General features: G+C 38.4%; 2 protein-coding genes across 2 annotated transcripts; one reads left to right on the top strand and one right to left on the bottom strand.

Moving 5' to 3' along the window:
- Positions 1 to 966: 966 nt before the first annotated feature.
- Positions 967 to 14,221, top strand: anpepla (alanyl (membrane) aminopeptidase-like a). The gene is made up of 19 exons (XM_079590673.1): positions 967 to 1,656; positions 2,270 to 2,412; positions 3,183 to 3,322; positions 3,430 to 3,556; positions 3,674 to 3,828; positions 3,922 to 4,035; positions 7,002 to 7,145; positions 7,235 to 7,300; positions 7,374 to 7,439; positions 7,544 to 7,722; positions 7,811 to 8,018; positions 8,106 to 8,161; positions 8,257 to 8,404; positions 8,595 to 8,686; positions 11,363 to 11,473; positions 11,843 to 12,010; positions 13,104 to 13,244; positions 13,326 to 13,404; positions 13,961 to 14,221. The coding sequence occupies exons 1-19, from the start codon at positions 1,049 to 1,051 to the stop codon at positions 14,111 to 14,113; spliced, it is 2,898 nt and encodes a 965-aa protein (XP_079446799.1). The 5' UTR covers positions 967 to 1,048; the 3' UTR covers positions 14,114 to 14,221.
- A 1,142-nt stretch (positions 14,222 to 15,363) lies between these two features.
- Positions 15,364 to 21,427, bottom strand: mespaa (mesoderm posterior aa). The gene is made up of 4 exons (XM_079590783.1): positions 21,168 to 21,427; positions 18,420 to 18,512; positions 16,568 to 17,385; positions 15,364 to 15,985 (listed from the first exon to the last, which is right to left on the bottom strand). Exons 3-4 carry the CDS (start codon positions 17,177 to 17,179, stop codon positions 15,893 to 15,895), a joined length of 705 nt encoding a protein of 234 aa, XP_079446909.1. The 5' UTR covers positions 17,180 to 17,385; positions 18,420 to 18,512; positions 21,168 to 21,427; the 3' UTR covers positions 15,364 to 15,892.
- Between the last annotated feature and the right edge of the window lie 1,713 nt (positions 21,428 to 23,140).

The raw sequence follows: 23,140 nt of genomic DNA, 5'->3' as shown, positions 1-23,140 counted from the left end.
CATATGAAATTAAATAAAGTGACAATAAGACATTCATAACGTTACAAAAGATGTATAGTTCAAATAAGTGGTTTATTTGAACTTCCTATTCACTGAAGTATCCTGAAAAAAATAATCATAATAAGAAATGTTTATTGAACATCAAATCAGCATATTATAATGATTTCTGAAGGATCATGTGACACTAAAGACTGGATTAATGATGCTGAAAATACAGCTTTGCATCACAAGAATACATTACATTTTACTGTATTTCTGACCACATAAATGCAGTCTTGATAGGCATGAGAGACTTATTTTAAAAACATTTAAAAGAAAATCGTACTAACCCCAACTTTTGAATGGTTGCGGTAGATGTTGTACAAAAAAAATACTTTTGTTACATGATACTTATACATCTGTTTTCCCCCCTCATAAATAAATAATCAAGGTGTGGAAACTTCTTGAGATCATTATTTTATCGAGCTGTATGACTGGGTCTGTATATTTTTAGTGAGCATTCCTCTTTTCTGTAAGAACTTATAACTTGTCATAATGACATATTAACATGTAACCTTATAATAAAGCATACACGCTTGTTGACCTCCTCCGCTGGATAATTTTCATGTCATCCAAGATCATGACCACAAGTAAAATGAAAGCCATGAGGCTGCTCGTAATGTTTGATATATTAACTTGGAACAGGCTTAAAGCGATTTCAACAGTAATGTAATAACCCTGAAGCAATCGCTAATAAGCCCTGCAACCCACTTTAACTTGGCAAACAAAAGTCGCATGCAAAGTCAAGTCAAATGCAAACAACAAAGATGTATTTGCCATTGTTTTTCTGAAAGGAGAACATATGTTAACATTTAGAGCTTGTGTAACTATTTTTCACAGAAGTGGTAGAGCAACAGCAGCATGATTCATCCCAGTCAGCACTATTTAATCACACACACACACACACATCAACACAGTCCAGATAGACTTGATCGTGTCCTGGCCCCATCATTAACTCCTGTATCTTTCCTCACAACATCTCCTGAGACTTCATTCTAACTTGGCAGTCATGGGGAAAGGCTACATCAGTAAGCCCATAGGGTTTGTGCTACTTGGGCTGAGCGTTGGGGCCGTGCTCACCATCCTTGCTTTATCAGTGCTCTACGCTCAAGAGAAACGGAAAAACGAGGTAAATAGCATAGACGAGAATGGTGTGGAGATGACAACAAACCCCTACAGCACCTCAGAACCCCCCAAAAACTCAGAGCCCTGGGACAAGTACAGACTGCCTGACAGCCTTCGCCCTGAGTACTACAATGTGACGCTTTGGCCTCGGTTGGTGACGGACAAGCATGGGATGTACATTTTCACTGGGAAATCTGGAGTGGCATTCAAGTGCGCGAAGGAGACCAACCTGATCATTATTCATTCCAATAAACTGAACTTCACCTTGACGTCGGAGACGCACCATGCGAAACTGACGGGTTCGGGAGGGACAAGCGCTCCGGCCATACTGAAAACCTGGTTTCAAACAGGAACACAGTTTATGGTTATTCATCTGAAAGAAAAACTACAAGTTGGAAAATCCTATTGGCTCTACACAGAATTCCGTGGAGAGCTATCAGATGACCTAGGAGGATTTTACAGAAGCGAATACGTAGAAAATGGCGTGAAAAAGTAAGATGTGTAAAGCTATAATTACTTCTGAAATGACTTCGGTAAGTAAGACGAGATTTAAACGTTTGTATTTTAACCGCTTATGTAATCACAATCAAGGTGAAAACTTTAATAAAAATGTATTACTCGTAAAAAATATATAATATAATAATAATTTCATAAGTATAAAATGATTTATAACAAATGTTTTATTTTTAATATAATCCCTGTATTTAAGTAGATAGTTGACAATTATTTTTATTCAACCTTTTTAATTTAGTATATTTATGTATAAGGAACATGTATTTTAGGTCCTGTAACAGATCACCATTTCTTATACAGTATGTTTTTTCCCACACATTTTTGTCAACTTCTATTTTTTTTTAGATTCATTTACATTTTCCTGTGACACATTTAATGTAAAATTTCATTTTAAAATGAAAAATATTTATTTTATGTATCTCAATTACTATCAGGTCATGACAGAATTATAGCAAAAAAAAAAAAAAAAGGGGAACAAATATGTACCCCCTGTTTCACAGACAAGGCTTTATCCTAGTCCCAGACTAAAATGCATGTTTGAGCAGCTAAATCACACAACTCTTACAAACTAATATAACTTTCATTTTGGCAGAGTTGTTGCCACAACTCAAATGGAGCCCACTTCCGCCCGGAAAACTTTCCCCTGCTTTGATGAGCCGTCAATGAAGGCCGTGTTCCACCTGACTCTCCTACACCCTCCTGGAACTGTGGCTCTTGCTAACGGCATGGAGCTGGGTTAGTGCACACAGTGACAAATGTAATAGGTACCCTATTGAGGGCAAGATAGTATTTTCTATAGAAAATATTAGACAATACTGACAATATTGCCTTTTCAGTTTAACTGGGTAAACAAAGCTTGACATTATTCATAGAGTCCATTTGTATATGCTTCTATACTGAGGGTTTGATTGCATTGGTATGCTTCTTGATACTTCAATGAGACACAGTATCAACCAGAGATTCTGAGTTCACAAATCTTTTGAAGTTGAAGACACATTGCCAATATGAAACACTTAAAAGTTAGACCTTACCAATTATGTCAACTCGACTGAAGTTTTTCCAAAGTTGTATAATGGTAGCATTGATTGTTGGGTGTGGTTAATAACCTGCTCTTTAATCACTTACTGGTGCTTTACTATATTTTCCCCCATGCATCAACAGTTTTATGTAAGCACTGTTTTACATTTAACATTCCGGACAATTATTAAAAGGTTTTTTTTTTCTTCCTATAACTGCTAGGGGTTAGTAAGAAGAAAAAAATATTACTTTAATTCAGCAAGAATGCATTAAATTGATCAAAAGTGACAGAAAATACACTTTTAATATTACAAAAAAATCTATTTAAAATAGATGCTGTTCTATATCAAGGTATTAGGCTGATAGGGGAGCATAAGAGACTTCTTTAAAAACACAAAAACATCTAATTAACCCCCAACCTTTGCATGGTATTGCATGGATTTATCTGTAGACAGTTTAATTCTTCACTCATGTTCTCACGTTTCTAGGCACTGAAAGCATCACTATAGATAATCAAGAGGTTTTACTGACCAGATTTGAGCCAACTGAAAAAATGTCAACATATCTGTTGGCCTTCGTCGTCAGTGAATTTATCAACATACAATCCCCACCAGAGGCCAATGTTTTGGTATATATTCTTACTCTCTTCTTTCCTTTTATACACATCTTTTAAATGCAGACAACAAAATAAAAATGGGTATTAAATGTATCAATTTTTCTCTCTTTTTTTTTTAGATCAGAATCTGGGGACGTAGAGAAGCCATTGAGAATGGACATGGAGATTACGCCCTTAATGTGACATTCCCTATTTTGAAGTATTACGAAAACTATTACAACATCAAATACCCTCTACCCAAATCAGGTGAGAGTTTAAACAAGCAAGTTCTTTCCAAACTTTGTGTCTCAATCTGTTACATACATAAACACTTAGGGGCCATTGGGGGGAAAACCAGTCAGACTATTACTTTCTTATCCCTAGATCAAATTGCACTGCCTGATTTCGCTGCTGGAGCAATGGAAAACTGGGGTCTGGTCACATACAGAGAAATGTCTCTTTTCTACGACCCTAAAGTGTCCTCCAATAAAGATAAAGAATGGGTGGTCACTGTAATCACACATGAACTTGCACACATGGTATGTGGACAATGTGGTATGTTTCTAATAGTGGTCTTTTTAAACAGCTTTAATTATCTAATCAATTTAACTAATGACAATAAATTAATTTAGTGGTTTGGGAACCTTGTGACCATGAGATGGTGGAACGACCTGTGGCTCAACGAAGGATTTGCGAGTTTTGTGTCAGTTCTTGGAGCTGATTATGCTGAGCCCACCTGGAATATTGTAAGTTTGTATTCACTGTATTCCCCAAGTTTAAGAAGATAATTTTTATGTTCACAAAATAGTAGCAAACACAATAAGAATACACTAGGAATTCGTAACCAGGGTTCTATTTGACAGCGACAGTGAATAGATGAGGGCGCAGACTGCCCCACAGACTCGTACGCGTGAGAAATGACCTGCGTCACCCAGTGCGCCAGTCTCTGCGTGTATTACTAAAACAGACAAACAATTGATCAGTCTTACACCAGGCTGCTGTCATACCAATGTAAGCCTTCAAAGTATTGGACTCCAACCGTATGTCAGTTTGATCTGCTGCCAGTGCAGCCAACACAATAGGCTGGTTCATAAACAGTGGAGACAAAATCTTGGGTAGAAATGCCGGATTGGGCCACAATGAAACACTACTGAATCCACTACTCCAGCGCAAACAGGGGGAACTCACTGATAACGCATGGAGTGCACTCACACACTTTGCTGTTGTAATGGCCAAGAGAAACTAAATGACAGCCATTTCATGTCAGACTCTACCGCTCAAATGGGGTGACACAAGGAATTGAGAACCATACCCAAGTCCCATGTCGGACTCTGCATGCCCCGTGGAGGACACAGATGATTAGCTCCTTTCAAGAAAGCAAAAATCAGCTGGTCAGACCCAAGTGAAGAGTCACTAAACTCTGATCGGTGAGCTGCTAAAGCCGCCACATGCACCTTTAGTGTGGATGTAGAATGCCCAAGTTCCAAAAGATGTTGCAGAAAATCCAAAATACATCCCACTGAGCAGTGTAATGGATCACAGCTATAACACCAGTCAGAGAACACCTTCCATTTACAAGCACACAACTTTCGCGTAGATGCCGCACATGCATTTAAAACAGTGTCCCTGGTCCACTCCAAAAGAGGCCTGGTGGGCCCAATGGCCACACCCACTGTTTCAATCGATCTAGATGTGGGTGCCAAACTCTTCCTTCTAGCTGACTCAGGAGGCCTGGTCTGTTGGGCAGACGACAAGGTGGTCCTATTATCAGTGAAAAGCAGACGGTGGCCGCAGTCGCACACTCGACACAGAATCCTCCAAATCAGTGGTGACGGGTGGAAAGCATATAGTGTTGTGTCTGGCCAGTCGTGGGCTAGTGCATTCAGACCCAGAGATCCCTGTTCATCCATCAGGGAAAACCAGTGAAGGCAGTGAGACGTCTGACTGTCCGCGATCACATCTACTGCCGCGGCCCCATACGTCCTCCATATCACTTGCACCAGTTCTGGGTGTAGAGTCCAGTCTCCCTGCGACACCCTGCCACATGACAAAGCGTAGCTCACAAGCAGGTTGTGAGCTACCTGAAGCGCACTCTGACCTTGTGGTTGTGCCTCAATGGTTGATATAAAAAACTTGTGATGTGAGCTTTCCCCAAGAGTCTCAGGAGAGCAATTTACTCCTGAATGCGGCCAACCTGAAGACGCCTTACAGTCCTCAGAATTGACATTATTCTCTCTGGAGTTGAAACAACCAACATCGTGACAGAGTTGAGGACAAGACCTATAAAACTGGTCGACTGCATTGGGACAAGCTTGCATTTGTCTCCCACGAGATGACATCTTCGTTACTCGATTCTCTTAAGCGTGAGGGATTTTCCACCAGTGCTTTCAGCTTTCACCAGTGCACCAGTGCTTTCAGCACTGCCTCTAGAGTGAAAGGAAATCGTTTCATTTTTCATGTATGTTTCGGCCTACACGAAAATTATGTAGTAAAAACGTTTTTCCTTTGCGTTTTTCACGTACACACAACAACGTTGTCAATACAATCCCCTTCACACGGATCCACAAAAACTTCTAAAAATGCTGTATTATGCATGTCAGGCTAGTTAATTTGCAGAGAATCACTACACGCCTTTAGACTGAACACGTAATATGCATGCGAATGACTTCGCCATTTTCATGTTTTTGTAGTTTAATATGGTTAACACAGTGACGATAAGTGTATAGTTTTCAAAAACTTGCCCTTTGAAAAACGTTTTCAAAAGTTTGCCTTTTCAGGCCACCACAACGTAAATGAACGGCCAAAACACACAAAAAGTTTAAAACGGCGTTGTAAACGGACACTTAATCTGCAGTTTTCAGCGTCTTGTGCCATGAACCATTGTTTGACTATCACGTAAAAAAAATTTACGTCACGCAAATACCCGCTTTTTGTTTTCCAACGAAAATTGCGTCCTCTTATAATAAATTAGGGTATAATTTTGAGATTAATTAAGCCTTGCAGACGTGGCTTGGTAACATTCCGTGATTGTGGCATCGTGACAGGGTGTGTCATAGAGGCAAGGTATGTGTCGTCTAGGTTGTTGCAGCAATGGGGACTACAAACCAAGATGGCCACCTAGTCCCGGACTACAGTTATCAGGTTCCTCAGCGGTGGGAACACAGCTGTTGCGAATGAAGGAGAAAAGCTGTTAATTAGCTGAAAACAGAGAGACTGGCTGTTTTTTGTTAGAGAGCATAAAGACAAGCTGGAAAATGTTTTGGTTAAAACGTTTTGGAGATTTGAGTTGATTATTAAAAAGAGGCCAATGACTTGATCTCTGCCTGGACTCGATTTGTGAAGCAACCCACACCTTTGTGATACCCTATTTCTCACGATGCCACAGTGATATAAAGTCAAGTAGCTTAATCAATATTCATTCATTGTAAATTTGCCAGATTAGCAGTGTGCATCTTTCTTTCTCCCTACCATACATGTGTGGGCTATGGGGCGAATGTCACATAACGTTTTTAATAATCATGAGCAAAGTTAAGATCGTTTATGTTCTCTTCATAGAAGTTACTGTTAACACTTAAAATTGTGTAATTTTAATAACATTAACAAATAATGCTTAACATATTTTTAAAATACATAATTATAAATTAAGATGTAACAAGATATCTGTTTTCTCTCTCTCTCTCTCTCTCTCTCTCTCTCTCTCTCTCTCTTGAAGAAAGATCTGATGGTGCAGCAGCAGGTTCACAGTGCATTTGAAGCCGACGCTCTTGTTTCCTCACACCCGCTGTCTTTAAGAGAGTATGATGTCATTACACCGGATCAAATCAATATGCTATTTGATGATATCACGTATAACAAGGTTTCCATCATGTGCTAAAGAATATTTGAAATAACACTATTAAGCAGTGTTTTTAGTTAACGAATAAGGATACATTTTTGTCGTTGCAGGGGGCTGCAATACTGAGAATGCTGTCTGAATTTCTGTCGGAGCCTGTCTTTGCTAAAGGACTTCATGTATGTGTATTTTAAAGGGTTTGTGGCTTGAGTGACTTGTTCTTAGAATAACACTTCCACACGATTTCCACAGAACTACTTGAAAGAGAATGCATACAACAACACTGTGTACACAGATCTTTGGAAAAAACTGCAGGAGGTAAGTAACAAAATTGATGCAATGTATTCCTTAAATATTAGCGTTTGTTTTTTAGCCATCATTTTTATTATAATTTGATTTGTATAAAATCTATTTTTTTTTAGGTTGTAGATGCAGATTCAAGCATCCAGCTACCAGCCTCAATAAATGAAATTATGAATCGCTGGATTCTTCAGATGGGTTTCCCTGTAGTAACTATTGACACACAAACAGGAAGTATCTCTCAGCAGCACTTCCTGATAGACCCAGAGGCAGTAGACAGCATCATGACATCTGACTACAAGTATGTTTACCCTGACAACATTAGTTCGGAGTCATGTCCTATTGTTTCAAAACTTGTACTGTGTGTTTATCTTCAAAAATAATTGCAGTTACGAATGGTTTGTGCCAATCACCTGGATGAAGAGTGGTAGCAACATGGGTCAGCACTGGCTGCTTACTAAAACTGCTTCATATGAGTCCATGAAGACAGATACTGACTGGGTATTGGCCAACCTGAATGTCACGGGATTCTACAGGGTTAATTATGATTCCCACAACTGGGAACGTCTTTTTACACAACTGACTTCAGATCATACAGTGAGTTTCTCATTACGTTTAATTAAGTTAAAACATTTAGCATATAAAAAAATATATATATATATATATATATTCTTCTACACGTAGGTTATTTCAGTTCTTAACAGGGGCCAGATCATCGATGATGCATTTAATTTGGCAAGGTAAGCTCTCTTCTCCAGAGACATTTAATCATTGGACATATTTAATTTGCTCAAAATAATAAAATAGATTTTCATCTGAATCTGATCATTCAAAGGGCCGAGATAATCAACATAACCCTGGCTCTGGGAACAACCAAGTATCTCTCTGAGGAGAAGGAATACATACCATGGGAAGCTGCAATAAGAAATATGGACAACTTTTTCCTCATGTTTGACCGATCAGAAGTTTATGGACTTTTGCAGGTAAAAATATATATATATACATACAGTATATATATATATATATATATATATATATATATATATATATATTTTTTATATACATGCATTCTACATTGTTTTATCATTTTCAATACCCAGAGTCAGAGAATGTTTATTCAGGACTGTGCAGTACGAAATGTGTTTATTTATCTATTTCTTTAAAACACTCCAGACTTACATGCGGAGAAAGGTGCAACCTCTTTTTGACCACTTCAAAGTTATCACATCAAACTGGACTCAGAAACCCACAAGATACATGGACCAGTAAATACAAGATTCCCTCTTTCACAGTTTATTCTAAATAATACTTTAGTAACACAACACATCAGCTATAACTTGTATAACTATGACCACAAAATCATTTTAAAGGGGTCACATCATGGGAAATCAAATTGTTCTTGATCTTTGGAGATAAAAGTTTTAAACCAGGAGAGTCCAATCCTGAAGGGCCGCTGTCGTGCAGAGTTCAGCTCCAACCCCAATTAAATGTCACGGTTTCTCAACGCGCAGGGCCAGGTCGATCAGGGGATCGAGGCGAGATGGAGCTTCGTGAGCCAGAACCTCATCCTTGATCTCGGCATTAAGACCCTCGATGAAACGCGCCACTAGCGCAGGCTCATTCCATCCACATGAGGTGGAGAGAGTGCCGAATTCCACAGAAAAATCCGCAACTGAGCGTCTTCCCTGACGGAGGGTGGACAATACGCTAGAGGCTTCGGGACCATGAACGGATCGGTCAAAGACCCGTAACATCTCCTCTTTGAACCGGGTATAGTGACTAAGACAGTCCGCATCAGAGTTCCAAACGGCCGTTCCCCATTCACGAGCCCGTCCCTTGAGGAGGGAGATGATGTAGGCGATTCGGGAACGCTCCTTGGCATAAGTGGCAGGCTGAAGCGAGAAAACAACTTCACATTGAGTCAGAAATGACAAACACTCGGTCTGCTCACCCGCCTGACAGGACAAGACAGGACAGGAGAGGAGAGGAGAAGAGAGGAGAGGAGAGGACAGGACAGGACAGGACAGGACAGGACAGGACAGGACAGGACAGGACAGGACAGGACAGGACAGGACAGGACAGGACAGGACAGGACAGGTGATGAGAGGAGAGGAGAGGAGAGGAGAGGAGAGGAGAGGAGAGGAGAGGAGAGGAGAGGAGAGGAGAGGAGAGGAGAGGAGAGGAGAGGAAAGGAGAGGAGAGGAGAGGAGAGGACAGGACAGGACAGGACAGGACAGGACAGGACAGGACAGGACAGGTGATGAGAGGAGAGGAGAGGAGAGGAGAGGAGAGGAGAGGAGAGGAGAGGAGAGGAGAGGAGAGGAGAGGAGAGGACAGGACAGGACAGGACAGGACAGGACAGGACTGAGTTTGACAAACACTTCTGTAGATAGAACACAATGATAAGCGACATATAACAGGTCAACAATAATCCGACAGAAAAAGAGGGATAGAAATAGAGAGACTAATGACAGGGGATAGAGAGCAGGTGTGAGGATGACGGGAGAACAAGGAACAGCTGATGGGAATGAGTGAGTGATAATGGGTGTGTGTGAATGAGCGGATGAGAATGGAAGAGAGAGAGAGAAATAGGGAAAGGAAGAAACCAGCAGAGGGAGGTAGAGAGAGAGAAAGAGAAAAGAACCAGGATCATGACATTAAAGACACCTGAACCAACTAATCAAGTGCTGTGTCTCAATTCGCAAACTATCCATCATAAACAAATTAAAAATGGTTCGACCCAAATCATAGTATGTTGAAATGAGTATTCCCAAGGTACCCAGATGGTCAACTATTTCTGGGTAGAATTCGAAGTGTCAATCCATGTATAATCCCCTCTGATGATCCTACTCGACTCGACCCTCTCAGAGCGGGATTTGAACCGCCTTCTCTGGCATGGAAGATAAGATATTTGTCAAGGAGGCTCAGGATCTGTTGCACACCAAATCCTCTGACATTGTCCTGTCAGTAATCCTCCCTACTATCTTCATGTGATAAGTGAAATCTGATGTACTATAATGTAACCGACTACCACAGCAAGCCAACCATGTCCCTTTAGTGGCATGTGTTATTCATTTTCCGTGCCTTTCCGGATATGGAATTAGGCTTCGGGCACATCCAGGCATACTATAAACTTTCAGGCAGATGTGTTAATGCAAGTTTAGAGATAAACTCTGCAAGACAGCGGCCCTGCAAGACTGAGTTTGGACACCCTTAAGTTAAACGTACTATGAAAACTTCCTCATCAGTAAAAAAGGAACATTTATTGAAACTAAGCAACTCGTTCTGTATTGACAACAGACAGACCACAAAAAGACATGAACATATTGAGGGAATGAGGAAATATATACTATTACAAGAACAATGTGGTAAATATGAATAAAATGTGAGGAAATCTGTAAAATCTTGAGCAAACTCACTGGTAATTTTGCATGCAAAGATTATGTTTACATAAAAACCATATAGCCTACTGTAGGCACAATTGCAAAAAACAGGGGTCGGAGTGGAATATGGTCATAAAAAACTAAATTATTACTGTTATTTTTGGTCCAAAACCATTACTGGCACTTTACGTAGACCTCAGTGAAAAAAAAGAAAAAAAGAAATGCAAATATGAAATTACCACTTTAAAATAAAGCTGCGTCCCAATTCAGAGATTGCATCCTTCTAAGGCCGATTGCGCCACAGCGGCGTGACGAATACTTGTCCCAATTCGAACGCTCCTTCAAATGCGGCCTCGAAATCCGCCTTGGCAGCTTTTAGAGTTGCTAGGCAACAAGAACAGTCAGGCTAGACCGCCCCATTTAAAAACGCTTCTTCCGAACTTAGCGGGATCCTTCGAAGGATGCAGCCTCTGAATTGGAACAGTTAATATCACTTCTGTTTCATAAATATTGGAGGTTACTGAAATATTGTCTGATTTGTGTGAATTCTGTTTATAGACACAACCAACTGAATGCTATTTCAATGGCCTGCAAAACTGGAGTGAAAGGATGTTCAGAGCTCACTGGGATGTGGTACAGACAATGGATGAAGAACCCTGACAGTAGCCCGTATGACAACCGCTTCTCTCAGCCTGAAATCTAAATTTAGTACATGCCAGTTCAGTTCAGCTTTGTCTGACTCTGCTAATTCACTTGAATTTAGTTCAGAGATTCAGAGATTCAATTCAGTTCAGTTACAGTCAGAATTCAGTTCATGGGAGTTTAATTCAATTCAGTTCTACTCTGTAGCTAGTTCAGCTCTTTCTAGGTCTATTCAAACTATTGACAATTCAAATCAGAATTTAGTTCAAACTAGTTCAGTTCCTTCTAGTTCTGTTCATTCAAGTATTGATTCAATTCAAGTCAGATCACTTTAGCTCTTACTGTTTCGGTTCTGTTCAGTTCAGTTCATTTCAATGTTATTTTTTTCCACTCAAGAATTCCCCCAAATCTGAAGAGCACGGTGTACTGTAATGCCATCGCAGCTGGTGGTGTTGAGGAGTGGAATTTTGGATGGAAGATGTTCAAGAACAGTACTATTGCTGCAGAGGCAGAGAAACTGTTATTTGGTCTATCATGCACTAAAGAGCCTTGGCTGTTAACCAGGTGAGCTCTATACATACCGCATCCTAGTACATACACTATTGTTCAAACGTTTGTTTGTTTTTTGTTTGTTTCTGGAGGGGGGAGGTGGGGGTGTTAAGTGCATGAGTAATAATGTTTCAAAAGATTTCTATCTATCAAATGTTTCTTGAGCAGCAAATTAGAATGATTTCTGAAAGATGATGCGACACTGAAGTCTAGAGTAATGATGCTGAAAATTCAGCTTTACATTACAGGAATAAATACAATTTTGAAAAATATTGAAATAGAAAACAACACTAGTGTTTTTACTGTAATTTTGATCAATTAATGCAGCCTTGATGAGCATTAGAGACTTTAAAAACAAAAACAAAATTCTTACTAACCCTAACCTTTTGAACAGTGTAGCATGTATGCGAGACAGAAGTCTGTTTATTTAAATTAATTTATTTTAAAGGCCCAATGAAGTGCCTTGGAACGTGCAGCTTTGTATGATACGTTGACGTAATTTCCACTGAAACAGGAAGCTAAGGCGGGAAATATTGAATGGCTCCTCCCCCTTTTCAAATAGCCAATAGCGTTTAGTTTACCTCACAGACTGCAAGTCGTACTTGACAGCAGCATGGAAGCGAATTCGAGTGCTGATGATACGTTGGATTGTGTGAATGAATTATAGCCATTTCGTACCAACGTACAGTTGGAAAACGGAATAAAACTCGAGTGTTTGAGTAACCGAACACATCTCCAACCCATATTGCTCCGTAAAGTGTCAATGGTTGCTTTAGCCAGGTGGTATTTATGGCATAGGGGACAGAAGATGTGATGAGAAGCTGAAGTCCGCGGTGATGTCATAAAAATCCGTGATCCATTTTAGTGGAAGTGAGAGACTGTAAATCTCCTAAATGCGAATTTTGTCATTGTTTTGGAACACACCAGCTTATTTATAACCTTAAGGCTAACACATACTAAAAGCTAAAAAACTTACATTTTGATTTCAGGGGGATTTAAAGGCAGGTTATTTCGGGCCCCTAAATCGTGAGATGTTGAGGAAAATATTCCACTGTAAGTTAAACACTGTAAGTTATTACTCATGTAATTGCCTTTTGTTTTTTTAAAGGTACCTGGAATACACAACAGATCCAAACCTGATTAGGAAGCAGGACGTTATCTTCGCTATTGTGTATGTTGCGGGCAATGTAATAGGGCAGCCGTTGGCTTGGGACTTCGTCAGAGCCAAGTGGGAATATATAATTAAAGAGTAAGTAGTGCATTTACTTCTTTCATCAAAACATGCAGTATTTACTCTCTACTGACTTTTTCTGTTACGTGATCTCTATAGTTACGATACAAGATCCTTATTTGAAAGTCTGATTCACGGCGTCACCAAAAAGTTTTCTACAGAATTTGAACTGCAACAGGTTTGTGCTATTTTAATAAGAGGTTGCTTTGGGATGGGTCAAATACAAAACAAACATTAATACAATGCTTTAAGATTGGTATACTTTTTTCTCTCTCTCTTGTGCTTACGAAGACTTCATTTATTTGATCAAAAATATAGTAAAAAACAGCAATATTGTAAATTATTATTACAATTTAAAATATTCTATTATAATAAAATGCTATTTATTCCTGTGATTATTTGATTAATAATCACAAGTTCAAAAGAACATTTATTTGAAAAATGTTAAAATGTATTTGACAAATATAAAATAAATGATGTGATCAAATTTAATGCATCCTTGCTGAATAAAGGTATTACTTGCTAATTAATTAATGTTAATTAAAAAAATACTGACCCCAAATTTGAACAGTAGTTACTATGTAATATTTTTTTGTTCTGTTGTTATGCTGTAATCTATTTTTCTTTTCTTTTTTTCTTGAGATGTGTAGTAGATATAACACGTGTCTTGCTGAAAATATGAAAATGTGTGTATTTATCGCTTTCTTTCTCTCTGTTTCTTTGGCAAATCACAGTTACAACGATTCAAAGAGGACATTGCAGCGAGCAGTTTTAATACTGCCTCGTATGCAGTAGAACAGGCCATTGAGCAGACTAAAGCCAACTTTAAATGGGTATCTGAAAACAAAGCGCACGTGAAGAATTGGCTGATTGAACAGTCAGTCTAAACACAGTGTCAATTTGAATATTCTATATATTGAAGTACAATATTTTCATATTTGACTTTTACAATATATATATATATATATATATATATATATGTTTTCCCCCTGAAAATGAATAGAGACTTTTTCTAGTAAGTCTGATTATCTGCTGTTCTGTGCCTATGAACAAATTAGATAATTAAAATATTTTGTGGTATTTTATTACTCATTTATAATTTTGAAGTCAGTCTTTACTCAAATACTGTATATATTTACATTTAGATGTTTTGCAATAAATATCAAAATATATTTATGCTCATAATCTCTAGTCTTATATTGTGAATGTCAACTTCAAATAAAAAAGTTTGTCATTTTTTATGTAATTGTTTTGTGTGCGTGGTGTGTGTGTGTGTGTGTGTGTGTGTGTGTGTGTGTGTGTGTGTGTGTGTGTGTGTGTGTGTGTGTAGGTGTTGTTGTTTCTAAAACATCTATGGAGGAAATTAATGGGAAACATACTTATTTTGCACATACAACTTGAAAAGTTAATGGTGGAATGGACCACCCATAACACAGGCCAAGATGTAACAGCACAGCAAAGCGTAACAGCACTTCTTGATTCTGTAAGTAGATGAACGTGGTTAATTCGTCTGTGTCATAGGGACTCAACAGAGGAAGTAGACAAGACTGCACAAATGGGAGGAAGGGAGGGTGAGGAAGTCATTCATTATTATGGGGTCTGAAAGCAGCTGCAGACTTGTCACCTTTAAGACTCTTACGACATAAATGGACATTGAAGAACAGCTGTCACACACGCCACTAATGGTGCTATTAATATCTTTAACAAAGTCACAGCAAGGCTTTTTTTGCTGTGCAAACTGATATGTCTGTGGCATCCTGAGATCCTCAACCTTGTTGCTGGCACCATGGGTACTTAAAGTCGTCATAAAACAGTAGTTGCGATTATCTTGTATAATGTAGACTTACAATGTAGATTGTGGACTTACTTTTGTCCGTTGGGATTTGATTGGATGGTTGTGGCTTGCTATTGGTGGATCTCATGTGAGTGACAGGTTGTCCCGCCCTCACGCCAGTAAACACGTTATCAGAGAAGAGATGTCGCTGCAAGAGGGAGGGGAAGTTATTTTAATTAAAGATTACAATGGCACATGAATATAAAAAATATATAAAAATGTGTGGACAGATAAATCATTTATAATAAATGGTGCAATATTCCATAAAAAAATAAGAATTGTTAATTTTGATTTCATGATGACTTTAAGATATAATAGGTCTATGTTGCATTAAGAAACACATCATGTGACTGTTTGTCAAATGCAGAATTGCTTGAAAGAGGTACCAGACTCTTGCATTTCAGAGGAAGAGCCCCACAGAGCTTTGTTTACAATCTGAGGGGTATTAAAGGGTCTCACCTGTGCGAGTTAGTTTACTATCCTGCCCACATTAATGCTCGCTCTGCAGGAGGGTTTCCTTAAACATGTGAATTACAACGAGGAATGACTATCACCCAGCTGTCTCTCATTAGGATGCTGCTTTATGGTTTGTGTTGAATAAAGGGCACACTATTGAACGACTCAAACAAGTGATGCAAGATTTTTCAAGGCTTTATTTGCCGGGGGAAAAAATACAATTCATAAATATTAATATATTTTTAACATACACAAATATAAATAGCTATACAAACATATAAAAAAATAAAGTCTTTTTTCATTTTCATTATCTTACAGACATTGCACAGATTAATTTTTGCATTCAGGTTTTACAATTCAGTCTTTTTTTATCAGATCAGCACTGTCCATGGAAGAAATTGTGTTGCTGGGGAATCCAAAAATCCTGAGCTGGGAATGAAAGGAAATCGCCTTCGACTGGATTCTGAGTCTGGAAAAATAAAATGCAGATCATGTTAAGAAAAAGAACAGGAGCATTTTTCATATGTACCTTATTATTATTATTTTATTATTATTATTAATGATCAAATTGTTTTTTACAGTTACAACCCAGATTATTATAGTAAACTAAAGCTAAAACCAAACATAAAAACAGTAAAAATAAAAAAAATTTGTACCTTGAAATAAAATAAATGTTAACTAAAAATTTTATATTTACAAAAACTTACACTTATATTTTATTTTTTTATTATTGCCAAGGAAACATTTCTCATTTAGTTTAACTTGATGAGGTAAAATAAATACAACTAAAATACAATTAATATAGACAAAAAACTAATAAAATAAAAATAAAAAACATTAACAAAAAGATCAAATGTAAAATATATTTAAATTGTTATTAATTTAAACATAATAGTATCTCAACGAAACGAAAATAACAACAATTAAAGAACAATATAGTTTAAAATGACTACATCTCTAAATAGTTAACAATAAATAATAATAGTAGTAGTAATGATAATAGTACTTTATAGTGTATAAATAGTATTTAAGCAACATGTACTGTACATACCTGATAACAGGTCATAGATGGGAACTGCTGAGCAGGTAAACTTTGAGGAAATGAAGGGGCCGCACTGAAGTTGTCAAACATGGTTGATGCGGTGACGACCTCGGCCTGATTTCCACGATTTGCCTCGTCTTCACTGAATTCAAGCTGAGCAGACAGACTGGAGATGTACTGGATAGTGAGCCGTAGCGTCTCAATCTTGGTCAGGGTTTTTCCGGCAGGAGCCACTGATGGAGGAAGGTACGTCCTGAGATACTGAAGAGCTTTGGTCAGATCCCTCATCCTCAGCTTCTCCCGTTCACTTGCGGTTTCCCGCTTCACTCCAGGGAATTTTGACCTTGGCCGCCCGGTTCTCTTGGGCGGCTGGCCCTTGTTCTTCTCCTGGGTGACGCTGCTGTCGAGTGGGAAGACCTGAAGTATGTCGTGTCCCGCTCCGCAAGAGTATGCTGGAGGGGAGAAGCCACAGGAATCTATGGAAGAGGTCGGAGACAGGCTGCTGCCGGCGCTGTAGTAGCCCGCATCTGATACGCCGTAGCTCGGATCCAGAATGTTCTCGCAGCCAAAAAGGAAAGCGCTGTTGTCTTGGAGCTGAAGAGCAGAACTGGAGATATCCATGGCTGTAGAGTTGCTGAATGAGGTTGTGGTTGGACCATGTTCTTCCTGTATATATCCTCCGTGAGGTGCGAGTTGGCACCTCTGAGGATTCCAGTCAGTACTTGAGAGGAGAAGTGACACCAGAAGTAGGGGGTCTGTGGGAAAGAGCAGCTTCTCCAGCCTCAGATCTGAGGTGTGACGTCCAGAAACAGCCCGAGCACACAACCCTTCCAAGTTTAAATGATAGATAGATAGATAGATAGATAGATAGATAGATAGATAGATAGATAGATAGATAGATAGATAGATAGATAGATAGATAGATAGATAGATAGATAGATAGATAGATAGATAGATAGATAGATAGATAGATAGATAGATAGATAGATAGATACTACAGTAGAGCAACTACATTGAATATTTGTACTTCAAATTCATTTGTCACACAGGAAAATTATAAGTGAACCAAAAGAAAGCTAAACTGTGGTTACAAATACTGAAAAACATATACGCAATACTGACCAGTTACATAACATTCCCTTATAAACATTTGAACTTACAACCTGATGCCCAGGTTATTTGTTTTAAGGGATAGTTCACCCAAAAATTAACATTTTGTTATTACTTAACCTCAAGTTGTTTCAAACCTGTACGAGTTGAACACAAAAGAAAATATTTTATAGAATGTTGTTAATCAGACAGTTGACAGCACCCAATGACTTACATAGTAGTAAAAAATACTATGGAAGTCAATGGGTACCATCCTGGTTACTAACTGTCTGGTTACTTTAAATACATATATTTTTTGTGTTCAACAGAAGAAAGAAACTCACACAGGTTTGAAACAACATGAGAGTGAGTAAATGATGACAAATGCAGAACAGTTCTTTAAATGCAGAACAGTTCTTTAGTCGCATCTACTGTATACAGCATTTCAGAAAAGTTTAGCTTTAGTGCAGCACTCTCTCTGAAGCTGACCAGCCATAATGAACAACGTATATCTGTGCTTGTGTGTATTTGCCTCATGAACAGTCCAGAGTATCTGGATATTCCAAGGTCAGTGCGGATAACATATCCAAATCCTCCAACAGATAAAACATAGGCTAGTTGATCTGGCTTCTATCAAAATATGTGTGGAGAGGACCATGAGAAAAACACAATCACATCACAGCCATTCATTCAAGTTAACATGATTAACATCACTTTGATTGCATTCTTAGCTAGACATGAAATTTTGACCTCAGGGGTCTGAATATGACACCTTCTTAGGGCTCCTGTAGTGATGAAGCAGATGATGGTGGTGGACGAGATCAGTGACCGCAGTTCCCACAAACAGAAGTGTCGCATTTGACCCCTGCATCAACAGAGACACACATACACACAATTATATGCATTTTAATGATATCTAAAAGGTTTTAGCGATGTGCTCAAAAAATGTGACCACAATTGATGCTTTTAAATGATTTTAAATGTCAATTTTAACTAGATTTAAGATAGTTTCTCAATCATAGGTGTGAAGTTACACCTCAGAAATGTTTACAGGAATCCAAGTTCTCATGTATTTCAACATTATTCCTGACAGGCATTTTTTTAGCTAAAATACAAAACTAAACTAAACTCAACAGTTCTGGTCGTTCATTTAGCCTACACGACAACAGCATTTTTGGGGGTCTGAAAACACAAACTTTTGAAAACAGGATTCAAAGTGCAAGTTTTTGAAAACTATACCGTTATCGTCACCGTGTAAACTAAAAAAACGCAAATTTGTGAAATTGCTGACATCATGCACACGAGTATTAAACGTTCAGTCTATAGGTGCGTCGTTTTTCTTTACAAAGTGGCATCGCCAACAACTGGACAGAAATGAAGAATACAGCGTTTAGTCGTTTTTCAACTAACAGGGTCGGGGATCGTTTGGACAACGGGGTCGTCTGTATGAAAAGAAGAAGAAAAAAATCAGTTTTTAGTACATCACTGCCCTGTAAACACATTAGAAGAAAAAGTTCTATATAGAACCATTAAGGTTCTGTCTGGTGCTTCATATATAGAACATTTGAGGGGTTCCCATCATGGGATCATTTTATGGATTTAGTTCTATATAGAACAGCATGAAACCTTTTTTTTCTAAGAGTGTAGATTGCAGATACGGCATTAAAATGTAATACATGTGATAAACCTGACTAACCAGAATGAGAGGGTGTCATTTCTAACCTAATTTGGGGGATTTCCTCTAACTTAGTTTAACACCCATGTGATTATGAGCCGATTAACACGTGATTGTTACACATTCACACATTTTAATTGTGTATTTGCCCTCCAAGATGAAAGAGCTGAATGTGTGTATTTGAGATTGGGATTTGCACATCAAATATCCCTTATTAGCTGCCAAAATAAACTTTGTGGGCTAATTCCACAACACACTGTAATTCACACACAACTGTTCTATGCATTTAAAATGCAGCTCACTCACATTATGTAATGTGAGGGGGGTCTCAAAAGCTAGATTTGTGGCTAGACTTAGTGGCGTGAATGGCTCTTCACATGCAGTTGAACTTCATTAGCAACAATAAGCTTCACTTGTCACCATCTGAATACACATCACATCTGAAGGATCATGGTGCTTAAACTACAACACACAAAATAACTAATATTTGTGACCATCAGAGGTGAAAGTAATTTCCTTTCTGTTTATTGTTTTAGTTAAATCATTCAGGATGTGTCACATTTGCTTCGCTTATTATGATGCAGCCCTGTGCCAGATTCAATAGCTTTGCATTTACAGGATTCATTGAAACAGAACATATCAGACATTCTCTGGTTGCAAAGCATTTTAAACAGGGAACAGATGTGAAAATATCCAATGAGGGTTAAATATAATCCAAAAACTGGTACAAATCCATTATGAACAGTTTCGCCCTTTAGTTCTACTCTTAACTTGTATTGTTTTCTGAAGGAGCCTGAATGTTGGGGAATGTATCAGTGCTTAGAATCAACTACTTTGGCAGTGCAACAGTTGTGTATCACAGGGTAATATTTTGATATTTATACCATGGTTCTGAATGATTACCATAGTATTTACAATATGCATGGAAATAGAAACCACTGAAGATTAAAGAACACCAACTGGCGTACATGTCCAGAAACCTTGATAAACACTACTACCGCCTACATGCTAAGGTTTGTTACTAAGGTTAAAATATTTTAAAATGTCAAATGTTATTCCAGTAATGGCCAGACTGATTTTTTTTAGCATCATTACACAAGTATTCTCTTCAGTGTCACGTGATCCTTCAGAAATCATTATAATATGCTGATTTGCTGCTCAATAAACATTTCTTCTCATTATCAATGATGAAAATCCTTTTTCTGCCTTATTCTTTCTTCAAAAGAACAGCATTTATTTTAAATAGGGTGCAACATTTGTGTTTTTGACAGTGTAAAGGTCTTTACACTATTGATAAATTTAATGCATCCTTGCAAAATAAAAAGTATGTGGTGTATGTCCAAAAAACATGGTATTACCATAGTAAGAGTGTGGTAAAAATATCCATAGTCTTATTACAAAATTGTCGTAAAACAGTCATAAATCTACAAACTATAACTAGCCTATATTCACGCGTGAAACAATGCGGATGGAAATGTTTACTTTTTTGCTTTTGAGTAGGCCTACTACTGCATGCTGTTCTTTTACACACGAAGACGTTGCTGACATCTAGTGGCAGGTTTTTGGATTATACTTGGATTTATCAAATTAATCCTGGGAGCATGTTGGGATATGTAGGCTAGTTTTCCAAGCACGTTAGACATATTCATGTAGTGATGTGTTTGTTTGCTTTATGCCAAATATGCCATATAATTCTCTCTTTCCTACATTTAGGTGGTAGAAACCATAAATTAATTAGTGAAATACTATTTGTGTCATATTATAGCTAGATGACGGTATTATGACTTCTATAAATATGTAATTGACCATAATGTACATTTTAATGCCACTTAGGCTACAACTTACCTGGAAATGATCAAGCGCGCTCCCGCTTCTCTTCATCTGAGGCGATATCGATGTCACGCCATATTGAAAGCGTCAAAACGATATTTGTTGTTTGAATTTCGTAATAAAACTTAAAAAAAAAAAAAAAAAAAGCTGAGGCTTTTTGTGATTTAGCCCATTGTCGGTGTCCTCTTTGCTCCGTGATGTTTTTTCACTGCATGAGAAAATGGACGTGTGGTGCGAGAGCGCTGAATGCGCGAGAGTTGGCACTGGCAGTCGTTATCGTGTAACGTTAGGCCTACGTCTTTACATTAGCCTACATAAAATAGCAAAATAAATATTAATACATTTATATTGTTAAATACACAACAGAAAAATTTGTTAGGCTATTTCTGGCTGCTGCAGTAGCCCCTACGTTTTGTAATAGCCTGTCATTTTATAAAACTGTTCACTTCAAATGTTAATATTTTAAGGCTATTTAGCTGACATTATACGTAATATATTTATTTCTAATAATGTTTACAACATAACTGACTACAATGTTTAAAACTATTTAGCCGTTTGTATACATTTGATTAACTGCAGTTACGGCTTTTTTAAGAAATTGTACAGTCATTATTCAGATGTAATTCTATAAGCATGAGGATACCATACAATTTTAATATAGCCTAATATTTAAAGGAAAACATTAGCCTACACAAGTTAAGTGACGTCAAAGCCAGTATGACGTAATAAAGAGATTGATTATTTAGAACGTCGCCCGTTAACTCTTTACTCATTTAAGTTTAGCTGATTTATTGTGATTAATACACAACAACAGCTATTCATTATACAGTAGTTCACGAGTACAACTATTCACGGATAGCGAGCAGGTTCACGACCTCCATCACCGTGACCGCACACCAGGCTAAAACCCCAGCAGCAGCACGGCGGAGAAACATCTTCCTCATCGGCCTGACGGGAAGAAGCCTGAAGGATAGGCAGACCAGCTTCCCATCTCTCGTCTGAAGAGGAAGAAAAAGAAAGTGGGCGACTTCAACTTCTTTAAGTGAATTGTTTCTTTCTTCCAGCCTGATCATCCCAAACCCCTTCCCAAAGAAGTCGCTCTGACGATCCTGGCCAGTAAAAAAGGTCCAGCGAAGGACATCATCAAGCTGCTGGACTGGCAGGACCAGCAGAACTTCTACGTCATGGTCCTCGAGCGTTTCTCGCACTGCATGGATGTGTTTGACTTTGTGCAATGCAGCGGCGGCAGCATTGAGGAGAAGTTTGCGCGACTCATCATGTGGACGGCGACACTAGCCACTGATGCGTGCTGTCGCCGTGGTAAACTTTTTACCATGGCGACATCAAATTAGAGAACCTGCTGATAAACGTAAAGAACCGCGATGTCACACTCATTCACTTTGGATCCGCCAATTTCCTGACAGAATCTGCCTACACGAGTTACTCTGGTGTGTATTAGTTCTCAAAACTCTAGTGAATCAGTTAACTCGACACTCGTATGCTAATGGATTCTGAGAAGACATGCTGTGGTAGAGACTTACACATCAGACAAACACTCTTTCCTCCAGGCACAGATTTGTACTGCCCTCCCGAGTACAGAGCGAAGGGCGAGTTTCACGGAAAGCCGGTGACGGTCTGGTCTCTGGGGATCCTCTTGTTCAGAATGCTGTGTAGATACTTTCCAGATAAGTTTCGACTTGTACAGGACCAATATGAACACCTGGTACAAACCTGGCTTGACAGAAGGTGATTTGTTTATTACTTCAAGTACAATTCTGATGCAAAACTTCATAGGCGGCTGTGTAGATAATGCAGGAATTTGTCCCGGGTGTCTGACCTGAAGATCTCACAGCTTAGAAGAATGAAAGTAGAGCGGATGTACAGTAAAGTTTACGGTAATAATCACACGTCTCTCCATCTTTCTCACAGAATGCTGCGAATTTATCTGCTCCCTTCTGCAGCAGAAGCCAGAGCGTCGGCTTGATCTG

This window comes from Phoxinus phoxinus (genome assembly GCF_949152265.1).
Source record: "Phoxinus phoxinus genome assembly, chromosome: 2".
In the NCBI taxonomy this organism is placed as follows: domain Eukaryota; kingdom Metazoa; phylum Chordata; class Actinopteri; order Cypriniformes; family Leuciscidae; genus Phoxinus; species Phoxinus phoxinus.
Note: the sequence above shows the minus strand (reverse complement) of the source record. Positions and strands in the feature narration are given on the sequence as shown.